The sequence below is a fragment of the Anopheles coustani genome, chromosome 3, assembly GCF_943734705.1.
Source record: "Anopheles coustani chromosome 3, idAnoCousDA_361_x.2, whole genome shotgun sequence".
Classification (NCBI taxonomy): domain Eukaryota; kingdom Metazoa; phylum Arthropoda; class Insecta; order Diptera; family Culicidae; genus Anopheles; species Anopheles coustani.
The window spans coordinates 17,575,082-17,592,936 of NC_071288.1; the positions used below are offsets into that span (position 1 = coordinate 17,575,082).

General features: G+C 45.6%; 5 protein-coding genes across 5 annotated transcripts; all 5 read right to left on the reverse strand.

Moving 5' to 3' along the window:
* Positions 1-23: 23 nt before the first annotated feature.
* Positions 24-1,098, reverse strand: LOC131272129 (serine protease 7-like). The gene is made up of 4 exons (XM_058273771.1): positions 927-1,098; positions 759-828; positions 400-683; positions 24-328 (listed from the first exon to the last, which is right to left on the reverse strand). Exons 1-4 carry the CDS (start codon positions 1,096-1,098, stop codon positions 24-26), a joined length of 831 nt encoding a protein of 276 aa, XP_058129754.1.
* A 1,414-nt stretch (positions 1,099-2,512) lies between these two features.
* Positions 2,513-11,179, reverse strand: LOC131272137 (uncharacterized). Its single transcript, XM_058273782.1, has 16 exons — positions 10,939-11,179; positions 10,674-10,871; positions 10,167-10,605; positions 9,932-10,094; positions 9,777-9,866; positions 9,635-9,710; positions 9,212-9,232; positions 8,130-8,393; positions 7,422-8,043; positions 7,159-7,327; positions 6,977-7,066; positions 6,688-6,773; positions 4,268-5,138; positions 4,051-4,205; positions 3,435-3,763; positions 2,513-2,625 (listed from the first exon to the last, which is right to left on the reverse strand). Exons 1-16 carry the CDS (start codon positions 11,177-11,179, stop codon positions 2,513-2,515), a joined length of 3,927 nt encoding a protein of 1,308 aa, XP_058129765.1.
* Positions 11,180-11,584: 405 nt separating this feature from the next.
* LOC131272149 (gustatory receptor for sugar taste 64b-like) lies at positions 11,585-13,518 on the reverse strand. Its single transcript, XM_058273793.1, has 7 exons — positions 13,401-13,518; positions 13,133-13,324; positions 12,701-13,071; positions 12,345-12,622; positions 12,111-12,273; positions 11,951-12,040; positions 11,585-11,674 (listed from the first exon to the last, which is right to left on the reverse strand). The coding sequence occupies exons 1-7, from the start codon at positions 13,516-13,518 to the stop codon at positions 11,585-11,587; spliced, it is 1,302 nt and encodes a 433-aa protein (XP_058129776.1).
* A 1,099-nt stretch (positions 13,519-14,617) lies between these two features.
* Positions 14,618-15,454, reverse strand: LOC131272340 (glutathione S-transferase 1-1-like). Its single transcript, XM_058274046.1, has 3 exons — positions 15,365-15,454; positions 14,859-15,281; positions 14,618-14,773 (listed from the first exon to the last, which is right to left on the reverse strand). The coding sequence occupies exons 1-3, from the start codon at positions 15,452-15,454 to the stop codon at positions 14,618-14,620; spliced, it is 669 nt and encodes a 222-aa protein (XP_058130029.1).
* Positions 15,455-16,406: 952 nt separating this feature from the next.
* On the reverse strand, positions 16,407-17,250 carry LOC131258740 (glutathione S-transferase 1-1-like). Its single transcript, XM_058260117.1, has 3 exons — positions 17,161-17,250; positions 16,651-17,073; positions 16,407-16,562 (listed from the first exon to the last, which is right to left on the reverse strand). Exons 1-3 carry the CDS (start codon positions 17,248-17,250, stop codon positions 16,407-16,409), a joined length of 669 nt encoding a protein of 222 aa, XP_058116100.1.
* Between the last annotated feature and the right edge of the window lie 605 nt (positions 17,251-17,855).

Sequence of the window (17,855 nt, forward strand, 5' to 3'; positions counted from 1 at the left end):
AACAGTGTTGTCTGATCGGGTTATTACACACGGGTTGTTGCACTCTCTTCATTGACAAGCTTATCCTGAATCCATTCAAGGTATTGGCCCACCTTCGTATACACGAGAACTCCGTCATAGTTTGCACAGGTTGCCGTCGAACTAAGAACTCCGACCAGCTCATTTACCGATCGTGATCCATCGTTGCTGTCGATCGTTTTTGTCACCGTCAACGCACCGCCAACATCGACGAACGGCTGTCCAGCCGACGAGACATATATAAAATTGTTGGCCGTTACGTTCGTTAGGCTATAGTTCGACAAGAACTTGTAGCGTCTGCTTCCATCCTCTAAAGAAAGAACGGAAAAAGACAAATGAACCACGTCTCATCAAATGTAGCACTTTCACTCAGGTGCTTACCGCACGTGTTCTGATTCCAGCTGGCCGAATGGTACGTGGCACTATGATCGATTGCTGCCGATTCAGGCAGACATATCGGAGACACCCACTCATCAATTTTTACCGGCTCGGACAGTTGTAGTAGCGCAATATCATGAAGACGATTACCGGCTGCTTCGTGCACCAGAACTTCCGCTACCTTCACGTCGTACGACGGTTTGGCGCAGATCATATCGTCATTCGGGCCCGCGAAGATACAGTCAACGTCCGATTCGAGGTCGTACTCACCAAGCTTGGCAGTTAAGCTGTTAAGGAGAGTAAAATGTTAACGGCATTAACTGAATCAGTACCACAAGCAGGACTTTATGTGCATCACATACTTAACCCTCTTGTCGACCTCATCTACGCAACCGGCAGACGTTAGCACATACTCGGCAGAGATAAGTGTGCCTGTACATGGGAATTTCGTTTCATGTGCTACGTAAGAGTAAAATACATCATTCGCAACGGAACACCGAGTATCAACCCGTCGTAAGAGAACTACTTACGTCGATTTCCGTTATGAAGCAGGACACTCCAAGGATGAAACCCAATGTTTCGGCTTGTACCTTCGATAATGCTTTCTCTGGCAGCGGGCTGAATGCCACATTGCGGTCGGTTTGATGTGGTAGACTCGGAAATTCCGGAAGCGGGAGGCTGATTCCTATTTGAATCTTCCATATTGGTTCGTGTTGCTGTGGTTTGCGATGCAATGGTGGAATTCTGCACGCAGCAAACTAGAGCCTTCCCATCGGGTAACGAACCACACTGGCTGCCATAAACGAGCCGGATGTCTGCATTGGTGTGCACATCCTGACGAAGTACATCCAGAATATGTGGACAATGTTTCACCGGCACGCATCGTCCTCGGATTCTGTCTATGGTGTAACACACTTGACCGCGATCTGTTGCGGGAAAGAGTTTTCAAGCTGCGTGACGTTGGGAGGAATACAACAAAGTTACAACTCACTTTCGCCAGCAAACACGTTCAATCCAAAAAATCCCATCGTTATGCAGCAAACCAGCCAGCCGCGAAATATTACCCTCGAGAGATTCTTTACGCTTCTTGACGACTCCATGATTTTCAGAAGACTGAAGCTTCCACTGATAATGTCAGTAAGCTGGCGGACACTTTCGCGACCCCTTGCATGTCTCTTGTACTTACTTCCCCCCCCCCCCCCCCCCACCCCCACCTCCACCCAGAAGAGTATCGTTCGACTGACGCTGATAGTGAATGGGATGACGCTGACCGGTGGTGGTTAGATTTGCAGTGGAAACAATGTAATCACAAGTTCCATTCGAAAACACCTCGAATTAAATACAAAAATTGAGCTAGCACACGAACGAGAAAACAGCCGAGAAAGCCCCAAAATATCTTTAAACCAGCAACCGATGGTCAAATGTTTCGTCAACGAATGTTTCACCTGGTTTCAAGGGCATACCGCGAGCCACGGCGAAGTGGATCAATTAATCTTATATTAACCCTAATGTGTGTTTCTTCGTTTAAAGTCCGTCCATTGCTGCAGAGGTCAAACATATTTAGTTAAAGCATGTAATCACCGACAAACGGATGAAACCAATCACAGGGGGGCTGCTAGTTCAACCCATTACGGTGGGTTGCTCATTATCATTTGATTAAAAACTTCACAGAAAATCGTTCAACCGATCGGTAAATTGAAGCGAGCGGGAAAGAATGGTGTAAAGAGAGCTAAAAAGCATAAGCTTTTAGTCCCTACCGAGGACAATGTACGGGCTACATTCCAGAACTGCGTTCAGAGAATTATATTTAAAATAAACAAAAAAATGCTCACTATTAACAGCCTCAACTCACCCATTCTTCATCTTCATTTGCATGTCGGAGCGGCTAGACAGTCTCTCAGACGGGAACCACCTGTTCCGCGAACTGATCAAGGATGAGCTGCTGCATACTTTAATTGAATTGAAGAATACAATGTTCTTTATACTGGTAGAGTGACGCTGCGGTTTATTTACGCATGAATCAAAAATGAGACTTAAGGTAATGCCGCAATCGGATGCTTTCTTTTGATGTTCATGAGTTCTTACTTAGGCTGATTTTAGAATATTTATACATTCTTCACCCAAGCACTTTACGCTGGGCGTCCGAGTCCAGCACAAAGTCGCAGCCTGGCTTCCGACAATGCCCATTGATGTACATGTGCTGCGTATTGCAGTTGAACACGCAATTACCTGTTGAATAACATGAATATGGACATCAACCTGTTTTTTTTTTTTAATAATTGAGAAAAACAGGACAAAGTTATAACTCGCTTTTTTCCGCAAACACCTTCAACCCAAAAAATTCAAACGAGATGGAGCAAGCCAATTCTGACTGCGAGTGACGCCTCACGCTTGTAGAAAGTGAAATGTCTATCGCCTTTACTTATATTGTTTGCGATATAAACCCCTTTACTTGTCAAACATGCAAAAGAACCAACTCAGCTCCATCTCAGAACCAGGTTGGTCCAACAGGTCCAACTCAGGTTCCGGACATGGTCCATTCAGTGAGTTTTTTCGGATATTTTAAAGAGTACTATTTAATGTGAATGAAACAATTAATTTCTAATGAACATTTTCGGTTCCCGAAATTTCATTTAGTTGCGTGCATGAATTAAGCATTAAATCAAGTACATTTACGTATCATTAAAACAGGAATCGTGATGAAACATCTTATTTAACTCCAAGCAACTGTCATTCAGTGTGTTTAATAAAAGTGACCGTCAAACACTTCGACTGCACCTGTAATGAAAAATCGGATACTAAGTTAGCAACAAACATGCCAAGCGTGGTCGACACTCACACTTAACAACGAACAAAATGACGCTCCCAATACGGGGCACGCCCAACACTAGCAAAGCAACACAGACGGTGACTAAGTACGACGGCTACGACATCGCAACACAACAGCGCAAGATGGCGAGAGCCTGCGGGCTAGCAATGTGCCTCCCGCCAAGGACATCGCCTCCCCTTTCACAGCGCATCGATTCGCTGGAGCTTACACAAATCCACATCCGGCACTTCGGTCTTGTGGAACTGAATCAGAACCAGCTCGTAGGTGATGATCGCCCCTGTCACATTCAGCACGAGCTGACGGGTCATGCTGAAGAACTTCAGCCCGGTGAGTGCGACGGTGTCGGTCGCAACCTCCTCCGCGAACCGTTTCGCCTCCAGACACCAGCCGGCACGCGGTATCGTACGCAGGACCTCGATCGGACGCTTCGACTCGTCGTTCACTTCCGCCGCAAACATGGCGACCGCAAGCGTGCGCCCGATCAGGATGACCAGGTTATACCAGAAGTATACCGTATGGACGAAGGTGGGACGAGACCTGAAAAGGAATTGGGCGATGGTTAAGCCGTCAGTAATACCAGACACTTACTTGTATCTTTGTCTTCTTCTTGGCGTAAACGACCTCTGGGTCATGCCTGCCCGTTAAGGGCTTACGAGACTTGTTTCCCTGTTGTACGTGGATAGTCAGTCCTCTCGTACAGGGGAGGGTCCGGTCTCGGTTGGGATTCGAACCCACACCGTCGAGGTGGTGAGCCCCGGCGCTCATGGGCCGATTTTCTAACCGGCGCTACCGCTCGTTTGTCGCGGACCCCATCTTTGACTTACATCATGCTATTCAAGATTTGCACGCAAATGAAGAACAAGTTGTTCGATATCGAGAGCATCGTGATGACCGAGATGTGATCGTCCACGGTGGTCACTAGGTCGCACACACCTCGATACTTTTGTCGCTGTTCGCCCCAAAACTGCTCGGTCATTTTCTGTGGACAAACGGGACACCGGCATTACCTAGTTCCAGAATCATTACAACCAAGTGTCCTACCTCACGCTTGTGCAGAAATAGGAACGCATTGATCCGACGAAAGGAGTGCGACAGGCCCATGCTGATCACGATCACGAACAGGTCCACGTAGCTCCACATGAAGTTGCAGATCACATTGAAGAACTTGGTTAGGAAGCCGCGCAGCGCCGAATACCGGAAGTAGTAGTACAGGAAGGCAAAGTTCGACTTGAAAAACGCCTCGTACGGATCGTGCACGGCCGGGCAGTTGTTCGAGTAGTGCACGGCGGACACTATCGACAGGAGGTGCTCGGATAGTGACAGTGTCATCACCAGGATCGAGCACAGCTTGATTCGGTAACCGAGTACGCCTCGCTCGAAGAGATCCTTCTGTGGTGGTAGTGTCTCATCGATGCGCGTCCATTTCGCCATCAGGGCAGGCCAACGTTTGGCAAGCTGCCCAAACCGGAACATCGCGTACAGGTTGTAGGTGTAGAAGAACGCCCCCACCATCTTCTGAAAGTTGTACCGTGTGCTCGCGAAAAAGTACATCGCCATCGTGGCCAGAAACACTATACCGGACGCACAAAAGTACGCGTAAAAGGCACGTCGACTAGTGTACGAGAAGCGCAGCTTTCGGGGATCCTTCGCCAGTATGCCGCAGACGGGCATGATCGAGAATAGTTGCGCCATCATCAGTACGCCCCGGACAGCCTCGTGAAAGGTGCCGTTGTGGCACCAATCGTCCCGGCTAGCCCGACGCGGCAACTGAGGCCAGCGGAGCCAAGTTTCACGCCATTGCTGCAACCAGTGTTGCCAGCGGGGCGGCACGAGCGGTTTCAGGTCCGAACATTCCTTCGTAGTGAACCCCATTTGTCTTCGCTTCTCACAAACCAACTCGTCTATTTGAAGGCTATTTTAAAAACTTTATTGGTTTAATTCTACCAACGATCCACGCTTCGAAGGCCTGCCTTACCTTATGACGTTATTTCTTCGAAGGAGAAGCTTATTTTCCAAAAGCTTGAAAGCCATTTTCCCACCGCAAAGTGGCGGAGAGAACCACTCCACAGTGCACGGGCTAACCGACTGGTTCACAGAGGCAACAAAACAACCCAATTATTATCCTCTTGGTTCAAGCATGGTGTTTAAAGTGATTCCTGTCCATAAGTTAATTAAATAGTGATTACACGCCACCAAGCTTAGCAGTCGCTTGCTTGCCGAATGATTTATGCGAGTTCGAAATCACTGCAGGAATCGCGGGGGAACGTTTTATCCTTGCCATGTGCCGTATATCCCTCTTGACTTAGGATGTAAACAACAAAAACAATATCGATTGACTGCTTTCGGTTCGCGAATTGACTCGAGCCTTGGCGTGTCTAGGGTCAATTGCTGTTGTTTCGGTTATCTTCCATCAGACTGACGAAAGAAAATTAGTTTATGTGTTGAATCGTTCACAACACGCTTTCTTTTTCCAGTCCTGTTCAGACAACCTGTTTTTGGTTTGTTAAATTCAATTCACACCGTTGACAAGTTGAACAAGGCTACAAAGAACTGTGATAATAATGTAATGACAAAAATGTATAATGCAACACCATATAACCTATCGGAAGTGTAAACAACTATTTATGTTAGTACTGAGAGAGTAATACTTTCTACATTGTAAATCAATTCTAATTCCTCAAAAGTTTATGAAGTATTAGAATTTCTATCGCTATACAAAACGCAATTTAGAGATTGGCTTGTAACGTAATTCCATCTAAATAAAAGCCTAATGAGGCGATAAAATCATTTTCCTTTTTCCACTTTCTTCAGTGTGAACAACAGAACAATTTCCATCATATTAAACTTTCCTTTCGACCTTTGACTAGTTTGTTTCTCTGGGGCACCTTTTTATCCGTTCGAAATAACTTTTTGAAAATTGTCAACTCAACACGAATCTTAATGTGAATTTCTAAATACACATACAACTCGCACTAAGTGACTCCCGAACGAGGGTTCCCGAAGCTCACCAGCACCCTAACCGGAACAAACAAAACCTATCCCGAAGGAATGGTGACGATGAGGCACGGAACCGATTGGGATGCCGATAACGAAACGAAATGTGGAAAAACTGTCAACCCACATTACCGCAGCGCATATTCACTTCGCACAAATGGTCGTCCATGCATCAAAGGCACCCACCGTTCCCGCACGCTCTCAGTGTCGCACACGTACTTCCACTTTTTCCCTCCGATCCGAACCCGAACCCTACAAACCCTGTTTGTGGGCCCAACATCTCATTATCCTTTCCCAGGCTTTGGACGGAACTTTTCGGTGAGGGAGGGGGGGTACCGTTCGGGGTCATTTTTATTTATTCTCGCACGTTCGCACGTGGCTACACTCACTGCGGAGACAGCCGGAACATCTCGCCTCGGCCGACCCGGGGTTGAACTGGATTCCGGGCCCCTTTCAAGGCTACTCACGTGCACGGATTATCGTCACCATTTTTGGCTTCCGCTTCGTTAACTTGCGTCAGGACCAGCTCGTACGTTACGACCGTTGCCGCGATCTGTGGAGTGAAATAGGGAACGGGCGGAGAAAGTTAGAAAGTGAATGTTATACGCCCAATAAAAAAAGGTGCAAACAAAAATCAACCAAAATAAAAACACAAAAAGCTGCAAAAATATTTCCCAGCACGTCGAACTGTGGAACAACTTTTCCTAGGAAGACGATGGGAGCGATTGGGTGGAGGAAATGGAACGCTGGCCATACCTTTAGGATGAGTTTACGCGTCAAATGGAAAAACCCGTACCCGGTCAGGGCCACCGAGTCATGCTCGACCTGTCGCTGGAACCGTTGGACCTAAGTGGACGTGGGTTAAAAAAAGGGCACACACCGAATGAGTATGGTTAGAGCGGAAGAGTGACTGAAGAGTGTATATTTTTCGCATTTACTACCTCCTCCCGGTGGCCGAACTCGACCGGAAGCCGGTAGAACATCGAGCGTATCCGGCAGTACTCGTCGTGGATGGCGGAACCGTACAGCGACACCGCAACAATGCGGCCTATGAGGTGGAACAGTGAGTACCAGAAGTAGGTGGTCACGATGAGCGAAGAGTTTTGTCTGGAACCAAAAAAAAAACACAGCAAACGGGCACAAAATATTTTGGCTTTGATCTCGATGCGAGTCTGTCAACGAATTCGGCATCAATACTCACTGGAACACGTTTACCAGCTGAATGCAGATGAAGAATAGGTTGCTCGAGTACGAGATGACGATGAAAGCGCCGATATGATGGTTGACGTGACGTATCAGAGCTAACACACGCCTATAGCCGGCACACTGGTCCTCCCAGAACGATGGTCGATGGTAGAGCTTCATCGAGCAGCGGATGACTTCGTTCACGTGGTGTAAGATCACGCACAGTCCGACACTGATGGCGATCAGAAACAGATCCACGTAGTTCCAGTAGACCGTCAGCAGGGAGGTGATCGTTTGCGCAAGAAATCCAACGTACGGATCATACGGCACGAAGGAGAACATCTCCGGAAATGCTTGCTTGTAGTGCGCCTCGAGGAGATTCGGTATTGGGCAACGGTACGCCCGATGAAGTCCGGCCGGTTTGGACAGGATGTGCTCGACTAGAGCGCTTGTCAGCAGGATCGCCGCGATGACCCGCAGTTGACGACGACATCTGCGATAGGCTGAGCAAAGTCTCGGTTGGTCGGGAAGTGATTGCTCCAGCTGCACCCAGCGAAACATCACCTGTGGCCAGCTACGCGCCAGCACACTAAAGTTGACCGATATCAGCAGGTTAAGCGTAAAGAACATCCATGACACTGGAAATTAAAGGAGTGATACTAGCACGATGAGTTCGAGGGAAACTTTCGGTACCTCTAGGACACGCATACTCCGACATGCGTACTTATCTTTGCAAACTCCACCCCACTGAACCAGAAGGTGGCGAAGGAAAATCCGGCCATTACAAGTGCCCCCAGCTGAATGGCAAAGGCGTACCCGTTCTGGAGCGAAACCAGCTTCCACCGGAGACACCACCACTTTCCGCTGCACACACCCGCCACCGGCAGCAACCCGAACAGTTGTCCAACGCTCAGAACCGGTGCTATCGTGCGACAGAAGTAACCCCCATCACCGATGAACTGTGGCCTCTTGGGACGGTAGAAGTCCTCTGGGGGAGAGCACCGCCACCGTCGGAACAGGGGAACAAATACCAGATTTAATGAGGCACAACTCCGCCGATAACTTTTGGTAGAATTCGGCGTTGGGGAAACTATTCTACTCACTGGCAAGCAAGCGTAAAGTTTTCGTCAGCACCAAAGTCCGACGGCACGCCGGGACACGTTGCTCCTCGGTCGCAGCGGACGGGCGTATCTTTCTCGGAACCATCGAGCACGGGACGACCCGGGCCTGTAAATGAACCTGTGCGATGGCTTCCGCTGCCACGACCCGGCCAGCCGTTTAAATATTCGCTCAAGCATCAAACGAGGAATATGCAAATCACTGGCGCTCGTAAATGTTTTACTCTGATTAAACTCTTCCCGTTCGATCGGCGATGCCGGTGACAGGGAAATGCCGGAAAAGCGTTGTTCGATGGTGGTACCGTGCGCGCGGGTTGGAATTATTTTGCAAACTCATTTCGAAAGGCGAGATAGGAGGACAGTTTCTAGCGAAAAATGGTTCAGCGCGGTACTGTCTTGTCTGATGGTTTGAACTATCGAACCCAAGGAAAACTGCAAGACGTTGAGGGTGTCTTCTACCAAACCCAAGTGTTTGTAATGCTTTTACATTGTGCATATGGAATGTTTCCGCAAATATTGGTTCCACTACTTGAGTACTTCAGCTTGAACATAAAGAAAAGATGAACAATTTGAAGGAACCCCCACTAATAACATTTCCTAAATGACCTTCCCTACCACCTTTAATCAGTTCCAGTGTTTTTATCTATGCATTGCACCTTGGAAAACCTCTTCAGTAGATAACTATTACTCGATGCTGGTTCACCTGTACCTGTTAGTTTTAAATAGAAATATAATTTTTAGAAATTGAATTTCGCTAAAGAAGGTCAAATCAATTCGTTTACTCTTCGTCTATTTTTCCTTAGTTTTAAACAGTGAATGAATGTTTCAATTTCAACATTAATCTCTCATTCACGAACAAAATATGTTAATTGAGAAACACACAAGGCTTTCCACCAGTGATTTGGATAAGTTAAATGAAATTGTTACAACACAATCGTTTTCAAAAGAAAAGAATGAATTTTGGGCTGTGGTAAGCTATTGATTGTTATTTATAATCGTGTTTCGGACACCTTTAGCCCTTTCGATAACTGACAGATTTTGAAGTTGATTGGTGTACACAGATTGCTTTACTGTTGTGGTAAAATTTAAAATAACTTTTTGTCTCCCGCACAAAAATCTCCCTCGTCACGAGCGGCGATCGCTTCCTTAAGCAGTACTAGTTCGTACGTTATCAACGTCCCCGCCATCTGGAATGAGGAAGGATTTAAACCCACAGGTTCGAACTGAAAAACACATAATTTGTGTTACTTTACCACTAATATAACACCACGGTTTAGGTAGAAAAATCCATGACCGGAGAGGCAGTGTCTGCCGTTTAAAACTTCATGCGTTAACCGTTGGACCTGTGGGAAGGAGATTTTGTAGAGGAGACTAACATACGGAAGGAAGGGCTGTGGACAACCCTTACATCAATGGACCAGCAGCTCATCGGTACAGAACGGAGCACATTGAGCGGTTTGATTGAAGCTACGTCCACGTTCGACGCCGCCATCAACATCGCCAGTGTGCGGAATATGAGAAACCCTAGCGAGAACTTAAAGTACAGCTCCGAAATAAACGATGCCGAGAACCTGGAAGTAAAAACCACCTTTCAATTACTTGGTCTCGGTTCGACATGGTACTGCTTCCTTGGGGAACATTACTGGAATGAGTTGTACATCTGTATGAAGATGAAGTACAAATCGGACGTGGTGGTGCAGATGACGATCGGCGCCATGATACCCTCCATATACTCCACCAGCCGGGAGATGCGATTATATTCCAGCCGCAGCTGTTGCCAGGTTGTCCCGGTTGCGTGACGATCCTTGTACCGGAGCACATGCCGATGAAACCGACTGTAAAGCCGCGCCAGTCCGAGCGATACGAAAATGATGAACAGGTCCATGAACGTCCACACGTAGAGGTATATCTTGTGCGTCACCTCGAGCACCAGCACGGTGGGCAAGTTGTAGGGCACATAGTGGAAGAACTTTGGATGTTCGCGTTTGTAGAACAGGGTCCAGAAGGGGATGCTGTTGTTGCAGCGGACAAAGAACTGCTGATTCGTATAGTAGACGGAGCATACGTGCAGAAAGTCTTCGACTGGAGCAGGTAACGATACAAACCATAAGCGGGTTTTCGGGGAAAATAATATCGAAGCTTCACCTTACCAAAGGCCAGCACAAGCATAAAGACTCCAACAGTGCCAATTGTGCGACGCAAGGTCCAAAACCGTCGCTCGGCGTACGGGTAATGCAGGAAAGGTTCCTCCAGATTGCGCCATTCGCTCATGATCGTTTTCCATCGCATCGCTATCGTGAACAGTGTGACGGCACCGGACAAGTTCATTGAATAGTAGATTATATTACCTGGATGGTCAAAGGACCGAACGGAATTGGTTAGAATTAAACTCCACGAATGCGAAACCCAACTCACTTATAGCCTCGGTGGTTATATGCTCCCGGGTCGCACTGTAGTAAATGTGGGCCATGAAGGTAAGTAACGCGGTGGCCAAAAAGTACACAGAGTACAACGTCCTCAGACTGATCCATCGAAACGAAATGTCTTGTATTGGCGCCCGAAACAGACCGCCCAGTGGGAACAGGGAAAACAGTTGCGACAGTAGCAGGAACGGCCGGACCGCCTGATGGAAGTCATCAATCTTGGGCTCCTCCATCAGTGATTTACGTTGGCGATTCGACGGGGTTACTCCCGACGGTAATTGGTCACCATGTATCATCCAGCTCACGGTTGGAGGACAGACCGCTAACTTGACTTGTCCCAGCGGTTGGGTTGGACACTGTGTCCGATGCTGGAACCAAAAACTGTTCCACTGCACCCAAAGACACCAGCGTGCTTTAAGGTCATTTAATCCACAAATGCACCTAATCAGCGCGGGGACAGACACGCGAATGTTGTCGATTAATTTTTAAAAGCTACCGTGCGAACAGTCACACGTGTTGTTTACGTCTGATTTACGATTACTTGTTATGAGTATTAATACGAACTAACGGTAAACGAGTGAATGACTACTTTCAACAAAAGTGAAAAATAATCAACATAAAACACACAATTGAGCATATTAAAAATATGAACAGTCCAGCGCGGTGTCAGGAATTTTTTTCACCTGATCCAGCAGCACAAGCTCGTAGGTAACCAACGTTCCGGCCATCTGTTAAAAAGTAAATAAAAAAGGTCAAAGCATTTTTTTCACAAATTGCCACATTCCTCTGAATGATTAAGGACCTGTAATCATCTTTTCTGGTGCAGTTGCACTAAGTACAGCTTTAGTCATTATGACTTATCAAACTACTGAGATATGATTCAAAAATGATTGATAATTTCCGTTATATAACTAAAATTTAAAAAATGATTAAAATTTTAATTATATAACAAATAAAAGAATGAGCAAAACATTTAATTCTCACTCAAAATACATAGTTCTTACCGCAAGGATGATTTGTCGCTTGAGGAAGAAAAACTGTTTCCCGGATAGTACATTTTCTCCCGATGAAACTTCATCCGTCAGGCGTTGAAGCTAATGGATGGCAATAACAGTACGCTTCAGCCATTTGTTCGAAGCCTACTTTAAACACACTCTTACTCACATCTATACCCCAGTTCTTCGACGGAACATTTCGCAACAGATGCAAAGGCCGTATGGACGCAACGTAAACGCCGGATCCAACGTACAGCATTGTGATGGTTCGAAAGATGAGCAACAGTAGCGAGTACCAGAAGTAGATGTAGTTTGCTAGTGCGCGACGCCGTCTAAGGAAAACAATCAGAAGTTCTAGGAGTGAATAGTTAATCTATCATCCAATTGTGAGTTAGAATCGTACTGGAATCCGTTTAAGAGCTGCGTCGCAATGAAGTACATATCATTGGCGCAAGCAAGGAGCACCAGGTGGCCGAAGTGATCGTCGAGAAAGGTCACCAGCTCCGAAACGGCTACGTAGTCCATGCGGAGTTCGCTCCAGAAGTTCGCCGGGCAGGCCATGCCCTTGGTAGCAAGCAGCCGTCGGAAGATCTGCTCATACCGGAACTGGGCCCCGTAGCTGAAGGAGATGATGAAAATATCCAGGTAGGTCCACGTATATCGCATGCACCGATTGATCCACTATAATATAAGCAGCAAAGACCGAGAAAACGGATCACAGATGGACCATTCGAACCACGAGCTCTAACCTTTACTAACCTCCGTGACACCAATGGTAAACGCATTGAACGGAACCAGATGGAACACGTGCGGATGCTCCCGGAGATAGAAGTTCTCCCAGAGTGTCACATTCGTTCGATTGCATGTCTCTATTTGGATGATGTTACTTTCATACGCCCGGTAGAAGTTCAGCCAATCCTCGGCCATAGCCAGCGCAAACAGGGTGAATCCGGTGAAGCGGATCTTCCACACGAGGCTCCTCCGTGTACCTTGCGCCAACCGGCGGTATTGTTCCCTCAGGAAAGACCGCTCACAGTTGGCGAACGCTCCCAGGATGGTCTGCCAGCGCATGGCGACGAGGAAGAAAAAGATAGCTGAAACGTACACCACGACCATATAGATACAGTTCGCTGGAAAGATATAGAATTTGACAATGAATCCACGAGTTCGAGCCACAACCCCCTCGCTTACCAAAGTAGGAAATGTTCAACCCGCGCCGGATGTACCATCGTATCGAGAGCACACTGTACAGACCGGCCATCAAGAGATACACCAGCGAGATGACACAACGGAGGCTTCGGGCTTTAAAGCGCGTCGAGCGGAAGTTAACACTGAACACGTTCACCACCGGCAGCAGGCTGATGCATTGCCCCATAAAGAGCACTGAAACGGTAGAATCGAGTTCCAAGTTGAACTTCGGTTATGTGGTGCCAGAGGAACTCCATTCGCTCTCACTTACCCGGTGCAACCGCATGGTGGAACGTCCCGTCGCCAGTGCGGAACACGGAACGGCCGAAACTTTTCCAATTTCCCTGCCAATTGCCACTTTTGCGCTTCGCCAATGAAATGATCTGCATCCCGGTTGGAGCGCTCATGCAACTCGATAACGCTCGATAATTATTAGCCTTCACTAAATCGGTGGCAAAGTAGTCAACAAAGTGTTCTGTGTGCATCCAACACGACCGGACAACAAAATGGTGGTCGGATATTTTATCCTTGCTTCGTCTCCCCATTTCCTATTCCAGAACCATTTGTATTCTCCCCGCTTTCAACTGGTGCGCAATGGAAAAAAGCAACACGTTTCTACGGTTATTAACACACTGCAAGCTGGCATTCATGGGAAAGACCTCATATGGTACAAAAACGGACAGGGTCAGTGTAGTTTGACAGTTATGAAAAATTACAATGAATTCAAAAAATCTATTTCTATACCACTGGGAAATTGTATCATCATTTGTTTTAAGTGACGTCAACTTTACGGAAGCTATTGCAATACATTCAGCAACCGGTGTAGTAGTTTCAGCATGAAGATATAAAGTCGTCTTTAAGCCCATTGATTCACAAGTAAAAATTTTAAAGGAAACACAACATATTAAACACATATAAACTTTTAACAACACATACAAGAACACACAAAACAAATTACATATTTTTATTTCATAAATCATTTAGTACGAGAAATTAAATTGAAAAATAAATAGATGATTAAATAGATGATGCTTATTACCATTTTTTAAATGGTCTACAATACGGTCACTACACATGATGGAATTTATTAAACCTTTAAAATTATTCTACTACTGTCATAATAATTTGAAGGATTTGCAAACCAAAACAATGATTTACATATTGTTTTAATGAAAAACGTTTTAATAAACGTTGTGTGAGTATCATTTTGTCATACCGGCCGGCATTGGCTCCTTATCTCGGTCACGAGTTCATCGAAAAGACGCAATCATCAACATCAACACCATTTTATTAATCATTCAAACCACTGCACTACTACACATCAAAACCTTCTGTTTACAGCCATTGAGTTTAACGACAACAAAAATAGGGTAGAAGAATGAAGATTCAGTCGATCTGATATCACTAAATCAGCAGTAAATGGAAGTTTTTGTTTTTCTGTCGTTTTCTTTTTTCGAATTAAGCGCCATTAAATGTTTAGCTGAGCTTTTAGTTTAACGCCTGGAGTCCTTCAGGAAACTTGGATCGTAGAAATTCGCCCACCTGCCGGGCAATTTCCTGGTCATCCTCGAATCCCTTCAGCTGGCGGCAGTTTTCGTACCACTCATTCAGTCGCTTGTATTTGGTCAAATCCAGGCCACAATGCTGCAACGAAGGGAGTGACAGAGGGCGTAAGGGAAGACGGCATTATGTTACTAAAAAGATAGTAGTTCCCGACACTCTCACTTACCACAGCCGTTGCGATCGTTGGAAGTAAGGAGAGGTCCGCCACAGTCGGATTTTCTCCCGCGAAAAAGTCATTCCGGACGAGGTAGTGTTCCAGCTCGGTCAATGCCTTTTGGGCGGCGGCCTTATTCTCTTCCGTGATCTCTGTTTGCGCTCCGCTGAACAAACCACCGTATGAGCCTCCAAACTTGGGATAGAACGCACCCAAATCATGATGCAGCACGCGATTAATGAGGGCCTTCTCCTTCGGGATGTTCGGGTAGAGTGAGTGGCCGGGACGGTAGGCGTCGACCAGGTACGTCAAGATGGCGCGCGACTCGCCGAGATAGAACCCGTTGTCATCCAGCGTTGGGATGGTGTGTTCCGGATTTATGCGCATGAACTCCTCCGTTCGCGTTTCACCAACCATAGGGTTGACCTCCTTCAGCTGCAATGTGGACAGCAATGTCAAAATATTCTCTAAATGCCACGAATCTTGCATAACTAGCAAGAATGTGTGTTGAAACTTACGTTCACAGTCAATCCTAGCTCCTTAAGTAGCAGCAGTACTGAACGAGCCGGTGGACTCATCGGGAAGTAGTACAACGTTGGAGTAGGCATATTGTGTAACGAGTTTTTCCAAATTCACCACAACTCCTTCACTCACGATAGAAAAAACGTTTCACCGACGTTCGAAGACTGACTGACAGACTAGGTAACTCCAATCTAGTTAGATTCATTGTGGCCGCACCGGTTGCCGATAACCTGAATCAAACGAGATTAGATAAGTTCTTCGATAGCCACACGATAAGCAATGGCGATATGTTGAAGCTATTTATTGTAAGTTAGCATGGCTATCGCGTCAACAATTTTTTTCAAATCATTCTTTTCCACAAGCTTTTCAAAATCATGGAGGAAAATGCTCCTCATAGTGGAACAGGTCGTTGCTAATTATTCAATTAGAAATATTTCTAAAATTTTTTATCTTTTAAGCATCTATTATGTTGAAGGACCCTAAACCAGAATACACCATTTTTGAGTAATATTCAATATTGATTATTGGCATATTACCGAAGCCAAAAGTGTATGAGCAGTTAAACTTTATGAACAATTTAAATTTCCCTGATTACAAGCCATAATTTTTAAAATTTTATCGAAACATATTTAAGAACAACAAAAAATGTACTTTATATATTTTTATTTAAAAACTTGTTTTTGTATTTTCTTAGCTCACATATGCATATGCTCTTCCACAATTAATCAGATATGCACACTTTACGTTGTATGAGTATCATTTTGTCATATGAACCTACATTGGCTAGTTATCTCGGCCATGTGCTCATCGAAGAGACGCAATCATCAACATCAACACCATTTCATTAATCAGTAAAACCACTGTGCAACATCAAAACCTTCTGTTTACAGCCATTGAGTTTAGCAAAAACAAAAATAGGGTAGAGGAATGAAGATTCAGTCGATCTTATCTTATTAAGTCTCCACATATCCGTGAATGGTAGTCTAAGTTTTTTTGTCGTTTAGTTTAATATTTTAAAAGGTTTTTTGAGCTGAACCTTTAGTTTAACGCCTCGAAGCCTTCAGGAAACTTGGATCGTATAAATACGCCTATCTGTCGGGCAACTTCCTGCTCGTCCTCGTAGCCCTTCAGCTGGCGGCAGTTTTCGTACCACTCGTTCAGTCGCTTGTATTTGGTCAAATCCAGGCCACAGTGCTGCAACGAAGGGAGTGAGGTAAGGAAAGCCGACATTAAGTTTCGAAAATATGTTCCACAATGAGTAGTTCCCGACACTCTCACTTACCACAGCCGTTGCGATCGACGGAAGTAAGGAGAGGTCCGCCACCGTTGGATTTTCACCCGCGAAAAAGTCATTCCGAACAAGATAGTGTTCCAGGTCGGTCAATGCTTTTTGGGCGGTGGCCCTATTCTCGTCCGTGATCTCTGTTTGGGCTCCAGTGAACAGACCACCGAATGAGGAAAAAAACTTCGGATAGAACGCACCCAAATCGTGATGTAGCACGCGATTAATGAGGGCCTTCTCCTTCGGGATGTTCGGGTACAGCGAATGGCCGGGACGGTAGGCGTCGACCAGGTACGTCAAGATGGCGCGCGACTCGCCGAGATAGAACCCGTTGTCATCCAGTGTTGGGATGGTGTGTTCCGGATTTATGCGCATGAACTCCTCCGTTCGCGTTTCACCAACCATAGGGTTGACCTCCTTCAGCTGCAATGTAGACAGCAATGACAGAATTTTCTTTAAATTCCAGAAATCTTGCTTAACCAGCTTCTTGCTGTATGTGTTGAAACTTACGTTCACAGTCAGTCCTAGCTCCTTAAGTAGCAGCAGTACTGAACGAGTCGATGGACTCGTCGGGAAGTAGTACAACGTTGGCGTAGGCATATTGTGTGATGGATTTGATCAGAATACACCACAAATTCTTTACTCACGATGGAGTAAATGTTTCACCGACGGTCAGAGACTTACTGATGGACCAGTCTCATGCGTTAAATTATGACGGCACCGGTTGCCGATAAGCTGAATCAAACGAGGTTAGGTCGTAGATAAGTTCTTCGATAGCCTCGCGATAAGCAATGGCGCTATGTTGAAGGTCTTTACTGTAAACTAGCATGACAATCGCGTCAACAATTTTTTTCAAATCATTCTTTTCCACAAGCTTTTCAAAATCATGGAGGAAAATGCTCCTCATAGTGGAACAGGTCGTTGCTAATTATTCAATTAGAAATATTTCTAAAATTTTTTATCTTTTAAGCATCTATTATGTTGAAGGACCCTAAACCAGAATACACCATTTTTGAGTAATATTCAATATTGATTATTGGCATATTACCGAAGCCAAAAGTGTATGAGCAGTTAAACTTTATGAACAATTTAAATTTCCCTGATTACAAGCCATAATTTTTAAAATTTTATCGAAACATATTTAAGAACAACAAAAAATGTACTTTATATATTTTTATTTAAAAACTTGTTTTTGTATTTTCTTA

What these genes read in the sequence shown, in the direction of transcription:
- LOC131272129 (XM_058273771.1), bottom strand. Translation starts at nt 1,098, where the DNA reads ATGGAAGATTCAAATAGGAATCAGCCTCCCGCTTCCGGAATTTCCGAG. An exon ending in GCTTCATAACGGAAATCGAC is followed by an intron (nt 829 to 926) that starts GTAAGTAGTTCT and finishes TCCCATGTACAG; the next exon opens with GCACACTTATCTCTGCCGAG. An exon ending in GAGGTCGACAAGAGGGTTAA is followed by an intron (nt 684 to 758) that starts GTATGTGATGCA and finishes TCTCCTTAACAG; the next exon opens with CTTAACTGCCAAGCTTGGTG.
- LOC131272137 (XM_058273782.1), bottom strand. Translation starts at nt 11,179, where the DNA reads ATGGAGGAGCCCAAGATTGATGACTTCCATCAGGCGGTCCGGCCGTTC. An exon ending in TGAGCTGCTGGTCCATTGAT is followed by an intron (nt 9,867 to 9,931) that starts GTAAGGGTTGTC and finishes TCCTTCCCACAG; the next exon opens with GTCCAACGGTTAACGCATGA. An exon ending in CGCGTAAACTCATCCTAAAG is followed by an intron (nt 6,774 to 6,976) that starts GTATGGCCAGCG and finishes TTCACTCCACAG; the next exon opens with ATCGCGGCAACGGTCGTAAC.
- LOC131272149 (XM_058273793.1), bottom strand. Translation starts at nt 13,518, where the DNA reads ATGCAGATCATTTCATTGGCGAAGCGCAAAAGTGGCAATTGGCAGGGA. An exon ending in TTACCATTGGTGTCACGGAG is followed by an intron (nt 12,623 to 12,700) that starts GTTAGTAAAGGT and finishes CTTATATTATAG; the next exon opens with TGGATCAATCGGTGCATGCG. An exon ending in AGCGACAAATCATCCTTGCG is followed by an intron (nt 11,675 to 11,950) that starts GTAAGAACTATG and finishes ACTTTTTAACAG; the next exon opens with ATGGCCGGAACGTTGGTTAC.
- LOC131272340 (XM_058274046.1), bottom strand. Translation starts at nt 15,454, where the DNA reads ATGCCTACTCCAACGTTGTACTACTTCCCGATGAGTCCACCGGCTCGT. An exon ending in AGCTAGGATTGACTGTGAAC is followed by an intron (nt 15,282 to 15,364) that starts GTAAGTTTCAAC and finishes TCCACATTGCAG; the next exon opens with CTGAAGGAGGTCAACCCTAT. An exon ending in CAACGATCGCAACGGCTGTG is followed by an intron (nt 14,774 to 14,858) that starts GTAAGTGAGAGT and finishes CCTTCGTTGCAG; the next exon opens with CATTGTGGCCTGGATTTGAC.
- LOC131258740 (XM_058260117.1), bottom strand. Translation starts at nt 17,250, where the DNA reads ATGCCTACGCCAACGTTGTACTACTTCCCGACGAGTCCATCGACTCGT. An exon ending in AGCTAGGACTGACTGTGAAC is followed by an intron (nt 17,074 to 17,160) that starts GTAAGTTTCAAC and finishes TCTACATTGCAG; the next exon opens with CTGAAGGAGGTCAACCCTAT. An exon ending in CGTCGATCGCAACGGCTGTG is followed by an intron (nt 16,563 to 16,650) that starts GTAAGTGAGAGT and finishes CCTTCGTTGCAG; the next exon opens with CACTGTGGCCTGGATTTGAC.